We start from the raw sequence: 16,911 nt of genomic DNA, 5'->3' as shown, positions 1-16,911 counted from the left end.
GAGGGTTAGATCCACTCAGAGCCCCTGTCAGCTGGGTTTGCTTGAATAGAGCTTTATTTACTTCCCCCAATCTGCTCCCCCTGTAAGTCTTAGAGGAGACCACCTTTAAGAAAAGAAAAACATTTGATCAACTTATTGAGGTTTTACTTTCTGTAAAGGCCACAAAGGTTCATATTTAAAGTATCTGTCTTAATATAAAAAGGTATAGATGGCCGAACAATTTGATATTACTCTCTGACTGTAAATATTTCTACTTGCAAATGTGCAGCAACTGATAAAAAACATGAGGTATGGCTTTCTAGGGCAGGATTTCACAACAAAAAAAGTTTTTGAAAAGCTCACTAAATAAAAAAAACAAAAACTTCCTAATCCTCTGTGAGTATTTGGGTTGGTCTTTAACGAGAAGCACAGGAAATGAGCTGATCAGCTGCTGTTTGTAAACACCAGAGCAGACAAGAAGCTTAAGAAAAATATCCTATTTTTTCTGCAACATTCAAAACGAATTAAGTTTCCAGCGGTTCGACCCTAAAGGTTCTAAGTGGAGTTTTGATGACCCCAAAGGTCACAAATAAATACAGCTTTGTTATTGTTAAGATTATATGTATTGTCAATAAGTTGCTTTAAACATGAATAAGTTTCGTTTCTGAACCATGGAGTCTTACACTGAAATCTAATTACCCAAAAATTAGTCTAAAGAATGAAGGATGGTTTTTATTCAGTGCTCATGTCTTTCAAGACCTATTGCCCTTTATGTTCCATAATTCTTTGCATATTCTGCTATAGTCGATATTTGGGTGGTTTCCATACTAATTAATGTTCTTGATGCTCACCATTGCCAGCAGGTTTTAACTTATTTTTTTGTGTATCTTTTCATTCTGCCATTTATTTCTTTTAATGTTTTATCATTTATTATTTTTGTATTATTGCATAGGTTCCATTAGTTTATTGGCTGTTTCTCTCTGTTCACTCCTCTTAAAAGCATTGTGGAGGATTTTATCAAATTTTTTAAAAGACCCGCCCTCTCCACTTAAAAAAAAAAAACTTTAAAACGAGTGCGAGAGCGTGCACAAGCCCATTACTTTCTCGTGCTTGCTCTGTTTAAAAGTGTTGCTGTTCCCGTAGCTCATACAAGCTTACTATGTCAAAAAGTCTTTGCTAACCACTAAATCCCTCAATCACTATATAGAGCGTAGACTATAAAGTGGACTTTATAGCAAACTCAGTTAACTGACCGTTTGGACAGATGATCACTCCCTTTTGCTTCCTGTTGGCATGTAATACCTCCTCCACTGCGCAGTGCCTGCATCATCTTTGTTATTAGTCGCCGCTGTTGGGTAGCGGCAGCCTATGACAGCAAATCCCATAATGCTTTGCGAGGAAAGCAAAGCATTATGGGATATATCTGCCTCTTCTGAGGCCTTTTCCTTTCTTCTCTCTTCTCCCTTACACACCCATACAAGATGTAAAAGGTTAATTTAAAGCAAGTGATATGAGGTTAAAAAGAAGTTTGTCGAATGTTACGCATGCCCCCATCAGTGTTGGGCAAGCTACTTAAAAAAGTTATAGAATTCATATTACCAGGTACAGGTGCACAAAAGATATACAGTATTACTATTTGTGTTTAATTTCAACAAAATAAACATTTAAGGCATTACAAATTGAGGGTGCACAGTAATTTCTCATGAAAAGCTGTATCTCAAAAACATAATAATATAAAATAATAAAACAACAAAAACCTTAACCAGCATGGCACAAGCTCTCTTTCTATTCCTTATTTGAAACCACTTTAGTAAAGTGCGGCCAAACAAGGTTTAACTAAAAAAGTCACATTTCCATGGAACTCAGCAGGACAGGTTAATTCAACTTCAATATTAAGATTAATACTAACATTATCAGGTGTAAGTTTAGCCTAGTGGAACAATATTAAATGGATTCTGCATTCAGCTTCTTCTTCTTCTAAGTTAAAAAAAAAAACATTTTTCTTCTGTTGTTTTAAAACTGTCTTCTCATGATGTATAACAAGTTTTTTTTTTTTTTTATCAGTCTCATATCTTCTTTAATTAAGATGTTGGCCATGGGTTGTTTTTTTTCATAACCAACAACTCAGATTATAAAGCATTACCCATCTGAGGAACTGTTAATTATCTAAATTTAGTTTGTGATGTATTTTATTAATTTCCTATATACTGTATGGGGACGGTTGCAGAAGCGATCCTTGCGCCTTGCAGCCTGCTCCACAGAGCTACAGCCATCTCTGTGGGGCTTCTCTGTGTTGCCATAGCAACGACTGTTTTCCCTTTCCAGTGGTGGGAAGAGGGCATCCCATTCTCATTCATACCCTCCACCTTCAATCAAAGCGCCCTCCACAGCTGTTAGTGGGACGCCATTGGGAGTGACACTCGATAGTAAAGGGGTAATGCTTAGGGGGCAGTTTGAATTTTATATTTATCAGCTTTAGTGCTACTTAATCTGATAAAATAAGAGCTTCTTTGGGCCTTTTACTGCCCCTCTAAGAGGTTGAGTGAGCAACAAGGTGTCCTACTCATTAAAATGTAATTTTTTTGGTAAAAAAAAAAAAATAATGTTTCAATAATATCACAAACACCTACTATGGTTCAATTTGGCTGAATAAATCAGGTAACACAATGCTATGCTATGTTTTAAGATTTTAAAAAGGATTTTTGTAGCAAAATATACTTGATGAAGATCACCCACAGGTACCATTGTGAAACATAGAAAAAGCATTCGATGCAAACATAACATTTACCCTCACTGAAACTGTGAAGGTGATTAAACTGTGGCTTTCTGACTCCATCTGACTTAAACAACGTTGTTTTAAATCAGGGAGAACAAAAAGGTCAGCGGTCTATTACTGCTGACCTTATTACTCCCTTATTACAACAATAATTGAAAATATTCACAAAACTAAAAAAAACAAAAAAAACTGGGTTGCATCTAAGATTATTGATCAGAATTTTTATGATAAAACCAAAAATTTATAAGATTTTTAAATGTTTTAATCAGCAAAATAGTATAATTCATGTTAGAGAAACATTTACATATTGAAGAACTGAGCTTATATTTTAAACTTTTCAGAAACACTTTATGAACCCTGCATGACATGCAGTGAGAAGAGGTGTTTTTGGACAGATCTAAAGGTTCTGCAAAGATGTCTTGAAGTGACCTGGAAAAAAGAAAAAAGATGTATATGGTTTAATCAGAGAGAGCACTATAACTATGGTCTGTCTCTCACGGCTTGTTGCATGACTAATCTAAAGTCCTCAAATTTAGCGAATACAAATAAGGATGAAATACAACCAGCAAAGAATCATCTGAAAAATATTCAGCACACACACTGCATGTTAATAACTCCAACAGTTACAACCCTCCCTACTTCACTTATCTCTTTTACTAAATCTATACATCAGTTGTGAACAATAAGATTTCATCCATATTTTTAAGTGAGAATGCATTATAATGCATTCTCACTTATTGTTTTTCTGTTTTTCTTCATTATTATTATTATTATACTTTCCGTACATTTTTCTGTCTCTAACTAATGGTACTGATGATCGTACACTCCTTTTGTGTGATTGTGATATCTGACATATTTATATGATATATTTATGTGTGGTTGGCCATAATGCAAATATATACTGGAAACTAAAGGTTTCAGTTTCTAATCGGAAAAGGAAGTTATTTCTTGAAAATCTTGCTCAGCCAGATTTAAGGTTAACACCAAGTAGCCCTTTTGTGCTGACTGCATCGCAATTACTTTTTAATTAGGCTTATCCTAAATAATGCAGCTGAACTGATATTTATGCTCTATATATTTTATATTCCCCATCTTTACAATGAAGCCAGAAACAAGATTTTTACTGTCTCAATTCTGCAACAGAGCTACACACTGTGTTTTATTGCTCTGGGGTTATTTTACCCTCAAGCCTATTCTCAGCTCATGTACAGATTGGTTGGTTGTGCATTAAAAAACATCCTACAGCTCCAGATTTACACCCCCCATGATTGTAGTCCAAAGTGAAATGCATGAGTGGAGGAAATGCATTGCACCCCAGTTGATTCCATTGATATATCATCTCCCAAAGCAATTATGGTGTTCCTAGCTTTAAGTTCCTCTAGAAACAAGTTTATATCTGAGCAGATGTTGGTCAAACACTCGTTCACCTTTCAGTTCTTCTCTGGCCATGCAAAGTTCAACACCATAAAGCAATAACAGAAGAAGTACAGCAGCTCTTTCCACTTATGGTTGCTGGAAAAAAAATCAAATGCCTTTAGATATTTTGTTTTTTACATTTTGTTTTGAAATCCCCAACATTCAGTGCATTTTTAATGTATCAGGATTTATTTTAGATGACCAAAAAATGTTGAACAGGAAATGTGGCTGTCAAAAAGCTACAAAAATAAAAGTTTCTATGTATTTAGCCTCATTTTTTTTATTCTTAACCCCGAGTAAACATTGGAGCGTATTAACACATATTGATGATGTGTTTTTGGATAGGAAGATAAGCAGCAGTCAAGGGACATGCTCAAAAATCCAAAAACACAAATCCACAAAATCTGAGAACCAGGAAATGACGACAAACCAACAGTGATTGAGCAGGAGCTGCATATATGGGAGAGAAACAAAGAAAAGGCTAATCAGCAGATTGGGAGCAGGTATGAACACAGAAGAAGGGAGCTAGGGAAAATTAAACTGACACAAGAGGGTACCAGAGGGCAAACAAGAAATGCCAAAGAATTTAAATAGAAACAAAAATAACTAGAATAAGACAAAATGGAAATAAATCGCTGGACTCTGGAAGATAAAAAAAACTGCTGTTAATGCTGCTTGCTGCAAGTAAAAAGACAATCACCAGAAAATGGTTAAAACCTGAAGCACCTACAGTTGAGGACTGGTTTAGCATAGTGCAGGACATTTACATGCTGGAGAAGCTAACTTTTTCTGTCCAAGGACGTAGGGAATAATTTTTCAGGATCTGGTCTAAGTGGACAAACTATGTATAATCAGTAATCCCTGTGATCTAAACTTGTCTTATCACATGCAAATACTGTTGTGCTGTGTATTGTACCCTATTGGCAGGCTTATATCCTGGATTGTGCTTTTCCCCAAATATAAGGAAAACTTGAATCAGACATCATGTTCCCACTCGCTCGTTTTTCAGTTATAGATGTTTGGTTATCATACAAAAACTCTGGATTGGCTTATGTTGTTCTTTTCCACATTTCCACTGTGGTGGAAGCTTGAATGTACAAAGTAATTGTAACCTGTCTTTCAAAATAAAAATTTCAATAAAAAAAAAAAAAATGGAAATAAACCCATGAAAATAGAAAACAAAGAAAAACATGGATCAAAGTGAAACTGAAGACAACAGAAAACTTAAACGGAGCCAAAACCATAACAAATAGTCTTTAACATTTTGAATAAGGAGAGGGAGAAGAGAAAGGAGCAGAAAAAGTAGATAGATAAAGATTACACAAGTTAATATTAGGGTATTGAATTCACTCTAAGGAGAATGCTTAAAGATTTTTACTTTCCAATTGTCAACATGTAAAGCTGATCAAAATCTGTTATACTGAGGCCACTGACTGAGGTCTTCCTCTTCTAAATAATGCACTTCTATGTCTTGTTCTGTTACATGCAAATCGCTTAAAAACATTGAGGAATGCAGTTGTTCCTGTCAAAATTGTAATACCATGTCTTTTTCTCAGAGTCTGTACATAAAGTCTTATATTGAATGTTCCAGACTTTTAGAGGTAGAGATTACCTTTATAGATCATCAAAAGATTTCTTTCTATATTTCTGTTGTATTTTTATTCATTGGGTTGCATTCAGATGTAAATGGTGGAGTATCATCACTGTGGAAAGTTACCTTTACTTTTCCCAGAAAGTGACGCAACAAGATGGAAACCCTCTCTGGTTCCCTCCGGGGGTTTCTTGTACTAATTCCTTCACATCCACTGCGTCTCTGATTCACCACCAGTTGCATCACTCATTGTTTGCTTTCACACAATCAGATCAGCGTGGAACGGCGCCTTTAGTTTCCCTGCGTTGTTCCTCTTCAGAACAAGATTAAACCTGCAACATCCCGCCACATTAAAGCCAGGACTTTGCCGGTCAGTTTAGACATCAGATAAAACTGGTTTTATTTTTATTTTGTTCTTTCCTGTCCTCAGATCTTCCCTGACGTGTCCCCACTGCCTGAAACAAAGCAACACCTTTGACCCTTTCCTCTGCATCTCATTACCCATCCCTCTGCGCCAGACAAGGTGAGCTCTGATGTTTGCTGTGAGCTAATATGCTGTTATTTTCAGATTAAAATCAACATGAATTCTGTAAAATGTATGTAAAAACAGGAAGGCCATCTAGGATATTCTTGGAAGATATAACCAGCATGAATGTCTCCTATGGTTCAATAAAAAAAAAAAAAAAAATTAAAAAGATATTCCTATTTCAAGCTAAGAAAAGCTTGTCTCTATGCATGGGTGCAAGGAGGAGTAAAGGTGAAGGCCTAGATGAAAGTGCTCATCTTATAAAATTATAACCGATCTCATTCTCTTCAAGAAAAAAAACGATGTAAACAGGAGATTGGACAACTCCCTGCTATAGTTATACACTTCTTACTGCTGGAACAGAAACTTCTAGCGCTGCTCGGGCTGGTATCAAAAAGGAAAAGCTTGTGGAAAAGCCTCACAATATCAAGGAACAATGTCTCATTCAACCTTACTATACTACACCCACTTATCCTCCGTGGCAGGTTGAGAGCGCTCATTCTGCTCAGGAAATCCTGACATTTTCAAGGAGGAAGACTCCATTCAAAGTCCCCTTTTATATTTACATGCCTTTTTAAGCATCACACACAAATTTTTCATGTAAGAATTAAACACATGCAGCATAAAACATTCTGATACTGTGAGGCTTTGCTACAGTTTCTCCAAAGGTTTTGGCTTCTGAAAAATTTACAAGCAGCTATGCTAAGATGATGAGTAAATAAAACACAAAGGCTTTCCAAAAAAAAAAAAAAACTTAAAAACAATCCACTGGACTTGGTTTCCAAGTTTAAAGACGTTTCACTTCCCGTCCATGAAGCTTTTTCAATCCAAACCATTTTGTTTGTTTGTTCCCTGTTAGATGTCTTTAGTTTCTGTTTTCATAAGTTCTAGTTAGTCCATGGTATATGTCCCTGTTCCAGGCAGGAGATTAATCTCGAGCCAGTGTTTTCAGGCGAGTTTATTCTAAAACCAGTGTTGAGAGCTTTTCACCGTTTCCATAGTGATTCTGATCTCCTGATTCCATTCCCTCTCATCCACTGGCCCTGTCTGTATCCGTCTGATCTGTTCACCTGAACCTCCTTTGGACTTCTGCTGGATTCTGCCTCTGTCTCTGTGCGTTTCTGTGCATTTCTGTGCATTTCTCTCTGAGCTGGACTCTGAACCTGCCTTCACACTCTGAGGATTCCCTCTGTTTCCTGTTTGGGTTGGAACCTCTGATCGAACGGAGAACTCCTGGATCCCTGAACTGTTCCGGCCTGATTTGTTCTCCGGATCGGCTTCTTGCAAATTCAGTGCATCAGCTGATCCTGCCTGTTAATAAGAGGATGGACTGAACCGTTAGACCAGGTAAGTGACTCACTCTGATAATCATCTCCTGTCAGATGATCGTGGTCACTTACCTGTGTTTCTCCCTCCAGAGTGTCAGTGATTGGGCGGTGCCCCGCCCTCCTCCTGCAGTCGCTGCAGGTCCTCAGATCCTCAGCAGCCCGCTTCAGTTCTGTTTGTTTTAATAAATGTTTTACACTTTCCTACTGACTGTCTCAACTTGGATACTGGGTCCGTCTGTCCCCGTTTTATGACACCTGCTCTTTCAATTAGCCCTACCCAAGGGAAATTTCTGCAGCACCATCCTCAAAATGGCAGAAGCATTTTGCGTTCTTCAACATCTATAAAAAAGGCTGTTGATGGGAGGATGTATCTAGATAAAGCTAATTAGTTAAACATTCCTATTCACTTAACATTTTCCTCAAGTTTGACAGAGCTTAACCTATGTCTTAAATAAGGATGGGCAAATATTTTAGTCTTATTTGCAGTACTGGTAATTCGTCTGTTTGCAGTTGTGGATGTAAAGCTACAGTTTTCAATTACTTAAAGCATCTAGATATCTTCTACAGCCCAACTATGTTAGGAATGCTGTCTTGTTGAAGTATCCATTTCTTTAACATTTTAAAGAAAACACTCCAGTTCCCTTCCATATAAATATTGAAGGATTTTCTTTATTTAAAAAGTGTGAAATATTAAAAATGAAAGCTAATATCCTGCATTAAACACTTTAAAAATTTAACAGTATTTTTGTTTAGTCATTGTGCTTTTTTTTTTTTTTGCTGGATCTTAGAAAAAATGTCTCTAAAAACTGCAAACCTCGTCCTTTAAATGACTGGAATGTTTTAATATGTACCTGATGAAGTTCTTTTTTTTACCTTAATACTCCCAATATTTTCTTCCACTAAACAGAATACCATTTGTGAAGCTGGGCTGTTGAAGCGTACAGAAGCACCTGTTCGTGCAGCTGTTGTAAATAGGAATGAGCTGGTTGAGCACTCCTACCCAGCTTTTATCAACATGTTTAAGAGGCAGAAGTAAAAAAAAAAAGGAATGTTTTCAACACTGAAGCTCCTTCCTTATCATTAGAAAAGCATTGCTAAATAGTCTAGACATATGCATTTCCCAAATTATAACTGATTTCTTTACTCCTCAGGATGATCTGCATTTAAACTGTTCCTATTTGATATGATTTGCAATAACTTTAAGGGTTCTTTCTCTTTTTGATTGGCCATAAGTTGTCCCTGTTGATTTAAACTATTTTAAGAGCTTCTACCTGACAGAGAGCCATATTGATACTATTTTTCTATGACAGTAAGGATGACAACAAGGGTTTAAACAGATTGTCTTTTTGAAGCGTATCGAAGCTATCTGCTGAGTGAACGGTTCAGCTCACTTACACTGAGAGCAGCTCTGTAAGCCAAAAAACACATATTTTGTTTTCAAACCGAGAGTTAGCATGGTAAGGAGTTCAGACTGCTGGCTCCGTCCTCTGGGAGCTCCCTGCTTTCTTTGTTCAGATCTTTTGGCTTTCATTGCACTTTGCTAAGTAGAAAAGTTAGCTCATCCAAGAGAACATTTTATTGACAGAACCTGTCAATAAAGGTGCTGCTCTGGAGCAGATGGTTCAAATAACTCACATTTTAGTAATTTTTATTATTAAATTCAATATGGAACAAAGTCATGATCATAGTAAATATAAAGCAAAGGCTTAAAAGGATAGTTAAGAAATTTAAAAGTGGGGTCAGCATCAAATAGGCTGCAAGTATAAACAAGATAATTGGGCCTGGAGGCTAAAGATAATGGCTAGTTGAAGAGGAGCAAAGATCATAATAAACTTTCTCTATCTTAAAGAGATGAATCGATTTTTCTATAAAAATCCTTGACGCAGGTTCAAGTTTGCTGATTATCCTGACTAAAAATGCTTCACCTGTTCTGTTATTAGAATGACTTTCATAGAAATATGTTATGATTGTCCTTCTTTAAAGTCGTATGGAAGCCATATTTAAATGTCAAACCATTCTGGCTTAAACATGTATGTAAATGCTCTCTTTATTACACGATATTGTCCCATGAGGTAGAAAAGTGATATTTTTTTTAAAATCCTGTCTTAAAATCTTTGTTATTTTTTCCTGTTATCTTATGCAGGCCACTTAGTTATACGTCAGCTTGTACACCTAAATTCGGTCAATCATATATCAGCAGTCATCTGTAAATCAAATTTTTTCAGTCAGCATCTTGATTCATATGTCGCAGCTAATATACCCAATGGTTGAAATAACAAATGAGAATAATTTCTTTTCCCGTAGAGCTAACAGAACTGGCAGCGTTGCGAGGCAAGGGCTCAAACATGGACGGCTGTAAGCCTTCTACACCAAACCAAGCTTCTGCCGCTCTGGCGTCCTCTTCCACTCCATCTTCGTCCCCACTTTCCACCTCGAAATAAAAAATGTATGACAGAGGAGACTCATCCATGACCTCCAACACTAATCTCTCCTCCTCTTGCATGTTTCCTCTGTCCATAGCGTTCCTTGACAGTGTCGTTTCTAAGTCACCAATTTAGTGCTACTTGGTCTTAATGGAATTTCCCATTGGGAACCTACTAGCACTAAGTTGCTAACTGGTTAGCAAGATGCTTCCGACAAACCGACTACAACCAAACTTGCTTGTGAACCTTCCGCCACAACAATCCCGCCCTCTTGATAATCGACCAATCACATTCACTATATTCACTGGTGTTAAGTCGGGCACCGCCTGGTAGAATTCGAAAATGCAACGGTTGGAACAGCCATTTCCCTACGACTTGAACGTCACATATCCTCAATCACAACTTTTCTGAACAAAACTCTCATGCAGTGGATGAAAGCAGGAGTTAGAACAAAAATTTTAAGAGCTGGTTCCCTGTGTCTTTTAGATACAATAGATCTCTTTTGCAAAACATATAAAATGACTAAACAACATCTTTTGTATGCCACCATATGGGAGCAGAAGAGGGGTTGGAAAGACTGATTCAAGTGTTTTTTAGTTTTAAGGCTGAATACCTTTTAAAGAATAGATGAAGGTAAAATTGTCTGAAAAACTGAGGATATTTCCATAAATTCCTGGGCATTTTAACCTGTTAAGCTCTAAGGTTTTAAGAAGTCATTTCTGCCTATAATTACACAACTAAAATGATTTAGGAATGGTTCCATCTTTATCGAGTCTGATTGGAAACTTTTTTTTTTTTTTTTTTACCTTTTTTAAGACAAAAAAAAAATTTAGTAGAACCACTATTTCAGCTGTTATTTATATTATTTCTGATTTATTTGTCATAAAACAAAGAAAAATATTTTTAACGCCCTCCATTAAATATTTGGTAATAAATATTGAAAACCACCATGAATATCTTTTTAAAGCCCGGTAGATGCATTAGATTTAATATAAATCCTGTTTCTGTATGATGGCAGTAAAGTAGACCTAAATCAGAGGGAGCTGCCATCTTGGAACAAGTTCACCACATGTGCCAAAAGTGTTCCCGCTTTATTTTTAACTAGTCAAATGCGAATCTGGTCAAATAAAAGTGTTTATCCAATGTAGAACTCCTTCTGCATATGATACAGTCTTAGGTCATGGTATTCACCAAAAATGTTTGGTATGAAATGAGTAGAGAATGGAAACTATTTAAGCTCCAACTCACATAGATCCTTTAATCAAAAACGATGCTACAAGGACATGCTACGTATCAGTGGTAAGGTGAATTGCTTTAGTTTTATACGATACCAGACATGATGAGTTTGAGCCAGAAGATGGATGTTCAGCGAAATTAGTTTTTTTTTTTTTTTTTTTTTTCAACGTGTCAGCCATGTGTGAAGGACGTTAGGATTTTCATATATGTTTAGATTACTTTCCGTCCTAGAGGTCAATTTAAGCCTTGCCTCTCTTGGACTAGCTACTGGCCCATGTCAAAACAAGAGGCTAAATTGATTTGGACCGAATGAGAAGGCTACCTGCTGGATGTAAGATATCAACTACTTTTCATCATAACCTCTATAAGCACTCATTAATGTTTTGTTTAATTCATTGCTAGGCAACTTAATTTAGATAACTTATTTCAGTGATTGTTAAGTGACATAGAGGTAGTTAAATGATAAATTAATATAAATAATTCAAGAAATTAAAAACTATTTATTAAAATTATGTTAAAAAAGAATAAATGATTAATTCATCAAATAGGATATTTAGCCTACAAATTTAAACTAAAAATGTTTAGATTGCAGAGTCAAAGTTCTTACTAAACAAATATGTTTTTCGTCATAATATAAATACATTTGGAGTTTCAGGACTTTTACAGTTTTTTAGATTTTTTTTCCCCGTCAGTTAAGTGTAAAAACTATGGCCCCCCAGAATTAGCGGCATACTGCAAACTGACCTGCCCGGAGTCCACTTTGTCCACTAGTGATATGAGATGAGCTGAAGCTTTAAGGAGTGTATCGTGTTGTTGTATATTAATCTGCACTAATCATAAGATAAAATAAAGTTAATGGTTTATAAGTTTAAAGTTGTTTTCCCAAATACTGTTATAAGAGCAATTCAAGGCCAAAAAGGAAAAGAAAAAAACAGAGCAATGAATGGAGCCATTCAAGGCCAGAGAGGAGAAAAGCAGAGCAGTGAGTATGTGTAACTGTTGCACCTGGCCCCAATAGGAGTGAAGTCTGCAGGACAACGCAGGGTTGAGGCCCCTTAGTGATAAGAAAGCACACTCAATAAAAATGAAATATTTGACATCTCAAGGTTGCCCAGCTCAGCAAAATTTGGCCATACAAAAAGAGTTGTTATTTTCAAGGCACACGGAGCGGTAATGGTCCCAGAAAGGGTGATGCTTTGACTAAGATACGAGGGGGGAGCAGTAGGCCAGACTGACATGGCTTGAAGCAAGGGAAAGATGTGTTCTGACATGTTTGTGACTAAACCGTCATAAGTTTCTGATTTGAATGCACCAGATGTTTTCATGGCCTGAGAGATTGCTCTCACAAGAATGAGATGTGTCTATGAATGTCACCGTGTTTTGCAGATAAATATCAATGTGACCTTTACCAAAGACTGAAATATGTTCTGAAGGGGGTTTTCCACCGATAAGAAATGTATAAAAGGGAGCTGTGTTCACCATTTGTTCAGCTTCGGCTCACCGGTGACCAGCTCAGTGTGAATGTGTTGTGTTTAGCAATAAACACACTGGACCTGGACTCAGCTGCCTCTGCCTAAATTTTTTTATCTTTGTTTGAGACTTTTTCTGCTTTTTAAGAACTTTGAATTTTTATAAAACTTAGCTTCAATTTTAAGTTGTGAAGAAGAGAATTATAGACGACAGTGTAGTGCAGGGGGGCGTTTTCGTAAAGCACTTATCGAGGCTTGCTCCATTTAGGGGAAGGGCAAAAATCAATGACATCTGAAGCCTCGCTACCCCTGCCATACCACATCACCTCATCGGGAAGTAGTTCAGCTCGCCCGCAATCTTAGACAGGCATTTAAACAGCCTCAGTGTTCAGTCAACATGTGGGAGTTTTGCTGTCAGTTGAATAGAGTTTGGATATATTCTAAGAATAAATTGGTTGGAAAAACATTCAATCTAGTTGATTAAAACGATTTTGGTTAGATTGAACATTGTAATGATCAGAATTTGAGCTGGCTACTGGTTGCAGTTGTGTTATTAGTATTTAGTACTATTGTTTACTGAATTAGTGGTACTATTGCAAGTGGCATCTGCTGTATAACTTGCCTTGCTATGCCTTTCTATTCAATTGTTGTTGGTTCAAGACCTAGTTTAAGTGATGGAAAGTAGCCATACTACTTAACCTTTACTTTGGCCAATGTGACCTATTTATATTGGTTTGCCCTTTTACCAATACAGATTTGGTAAAAACACTGCCAAATTAAATTGGTTGGTTAACGTCCAACCCGATTAAAACCAAAAACAGTTGAAAACTGTTATTTTTGAATAAAAATGATTAACAACCTTTCATTTGCTCATCATTGTCCAATTTGCTCAAACACTGTCACTGTGAGCTTATTTCACTAAAATAAAAGATATTTTTATGCACAAAATCTTACAAAACATTTTATAATACCCACCAATAATGAACAATTTCAAATGAATTTAAATTGGGGGAAAAAAGAACAATTGCAAAAAATGAAAGTATATGGGGGCCTTAAAACTTGCTTCTATTTGTTAGGTTCTTGTTCTGGGTATGCAAAGTAGATTTGAGCCAGAAGATCTGAGAGGTCTGGTTGGTTGATCCACTGATAACAAGTCTAAAATGTGTTTTGAAGCTAAGCCCTTCAATTATTTATAGGTTAACAGAAACATTTTAAAGTCTATTCTCCAAGACACAGGGAGCCAGTGGCAGGACTTTATCACTAGTTTGATGTGCTTCACTTTCTTAGTTTTAGTGAGGACACTGGCAGCAGACTTCTGGATCAACTGTACCTTTCTGATCCACTTTTTAGGCAGACCTGTGAAGAAACACTGCAGTAATCATTCTACTAAAGATGAGATGAGATCCTGTTGAGACATTTGTCCTGAAGATGTTCTTTACATGTTAGAAGGCAGACTTTGTTCCTCTCTATATATGAGCCTCTGAAGGTTCAGGTTTGAGACCATCACTACGCACAGATTTATAGCCTCAATGCTTGTTTCTAGCTGGATAAACTGGATCTGTGTTTTCACTTTTGAACTTTCTTTGGCCCAAAAATTATTACTTTATTTTCATTTTGATTCAGCCGAAGAGCAATTTTTACCATCTATTCATTCATTTATTCTAAGCATTTACAATATTTTTTTACCTATATTAAACACATGGAGAACATGTTGTCATCCCTTTGATGAAAACCCTAGCACTCTCACTCTCTGAAGCCTAGTCTGCAAATACAGAAACACAACCTTATGCAAAGTAATCTTAGTATCTTGTAATTGTATCTAATAAAAAAAGAAAATCTTAAAGCTGGGGAAGTTGAAGTATTGATGTCTCAGATCGGAAAGGAGAGTTCATATTTTTGACCTGTCTTATGCGTGAACAAGGAAAAAGAGCTTTTTGCTGTCACAAAAGAGCATAAGAGTAAAACAAACCTGCAGCTCACAGGTAATTCCACCATGTATTGAGTCAAGTAAGAAAACTTCAAGGGTTATTGAAGTTCAGTCACATCGGAGCCCTTTGAGTTTTGGTGGGAGGACTTAAAAATGACAGAACGCAAGTCAGAACTTCCTCAGACATATAGAACATAACTGGATTTCTTACAAAATGAAACCCTGACAGATGACTGGTAGACAAAGACACTTTAACATTGCAACAAACCAGTACCTAACCCTATATACTGTGTTTTTATAAAGTCTAATTAATCTGATGTTCCAGAGAGGATAGTGAAGTTATCTGCAAAAAAATGCAAAAAAAAAGCAAAAAAAAAAAATTTATTTGATTAACTTCTCCAACATTTTAGTGATAGAAGATATGAAAGGTACATGCTTTAACTCTACGTACGTATAAGAAAAAGATGTAGGACTGAATTACCAAGATGGACAATCTTGAGCCTTGTCAGAATCCAGCTGGTCCTCTTGTAATATAGCTTGGTGAGTTGAGGATTTGCAGCTGGTTAGACATCAAAGCAAAAGCGTCAGTCCTAAATTAAATGTGTAGCACAGGAAGGAGAAAAAATTAAGAAAATAACCACCCCAATATTAAGACAAGAAAGTTTAGCAGTAAAAGCAAATATAACCTCCTGTGGGTATGTGCTGACTTTTGATATCAGTGAAAAGAAATATATCTATATTCCTGTGAAAAGAAAAATGGATGAACAATGTGGGATTTTCTTTTTTCTAATATCAAACAGTCTTCAACTGATTCTGACTGGTAACCGTCAAAGACAGACTGGTTATTACACTTCGTCTGTTGTACAAGTGAGATGTCCTTTCTGCTCATTTAAAAGGCTAAAAGTTAAAGTGACCTTGGAAAATGAATTACATTTCTAATAGAAATTCATATCTTTCATATCCTCATCCATATTTGAACAGCTCAATAGACTTTGACTTTAATAGCCTTCTGCAGCTAGAAGTCTGACTAGGACACATTTTGCTTTATATTCCACTTTAAAGCGTTTATTCACCTGTAATTAAATCATGCTTTCCCTAATTTGATTAAACAAAAAGGTATTTATAATTCCTTGTGGTGTTTCTCTGGCATCTAATCCACTTTCTTTCTCCAGATGCTGCACATCTGCTGGGAAGTTTTCGTGAACCTATGCATCTATACACTCTAGCCATGGTATTTGCGGCAATCACCTACTGAGATATGAGATTGCAGGACGATGAGCTGGATTGCAGGATTAGTTTGTGTTGTTAGAATTTTTTTTAAAGATTGTTTTATGACAATGTGCCATCAGAGTTTTGCAAATAATCCCCAATTGGCAATATGATTTTCAATTGTGTTTATGGTGGAGAGAAAATACCATAATGAAACGAGTTTACCCAAAATATGACTTTGTCTGAAAAATAGGAGCAATTTAGAAATGCCTGTGTGATTTCTTGCTACATTGGCACATCCAGTCTTAGATTCTCCAATGGTTAGACATAAGACAGTCAGAGTCCTCCTTGCCTTCTCAACCCTTGGTGAAGACATACGAAAGCATCATATACATTTTTTTTTTTTTTGGCAGAAGAAAGTCTTATCACATAGAAATTTTTCATTTCAGCAAATTCTTCCAGTGAAACGAAAAACAAAACAATTGATTTTTTTTTCTTTGAACAAATTACTGCTTATGTAACTATTTAAACTATTTTTTTTGGAGAAATAAATGAATTGATAACCTTTACAATTTTACTTTATTTTGTAAATTCATAATAGCAACTTTTATGAACAAGGGCCATTTTCCTTATCTACTCTTCAGTGGTAAAACAAAGAAGCAAATAATGCTGTGACTCGGGAAACGGCTACAAAAAAATGGCTTCTTGTATAAACCTGCCAATATCTACAGAAATAATGAAAAGATGAGGCTTTAAACACCTGGATCTTTCATTCCAAAATGTGGACTCCCGGTTCGCCAATTCTCCATATTTGGTGATATTCTAAGGTCTTTTATGCATCTTTTTTTCGTAATAATTGTGATGTGTGCTATTGGAGGAAAGCTCCTGTTATTAAATCTGAGGTCTTGTCTCTTAGTTAATCCTTGAAATAATGTTCAAGCTTTTCTAATCTTAGTAGCAGTCAACAACATGCTCTAGGATTGGATCTTTTATGGGTGAAAAAGAAAAAACAACCAAATCCACCCCCCAAA

General features: G+C 36.2%; 1 protein-coding gene across 1 annotated transcript in view; it reads left to right on the top strand.

Moving 5' to 3' along the window:
- The window catches only part of LOC119797288 (ubiquitin carboxyl-terminal hydrolase 43-like), a 155,211-nt gene that overhangs the window by 69,996 nt on the left and 68,304 nt on the right, over window positions 1-16,911 (top strand). Inside the window, exon 4 of the mRNA XM_038306305.1 lies at window positions 6,193-6,285. Within this exon, the coding sequence (XP_038162233.1) occupies window positions 6,193-6,285 (93 nt within the window). The remainder of the gene's footprint in view (window positions 1-6,192; window positions 6,286-16,911) is intronic.

Source organism: Cyprinodon tularosa, unplaced genomic scaffold (assembly GCF_016077235.1).
Source record: "Cyprinodon tularosa strain WSP-4 unplaced genomic scaffold, ASM1607723v1 ctg579, whole genome shotgun sequence".
NCBI classification, from domain to species: domain Eukaryota; kingdom Metazoa; phylum Chordata; class Actinopteri; order Cyprinodontiformes; family Cyprinodontidae; genus Cyprinodon; species Cyprinodon tularosa.
This window is presented reverse-complemented; position numbering and strand designations above follow the sequence as displayed.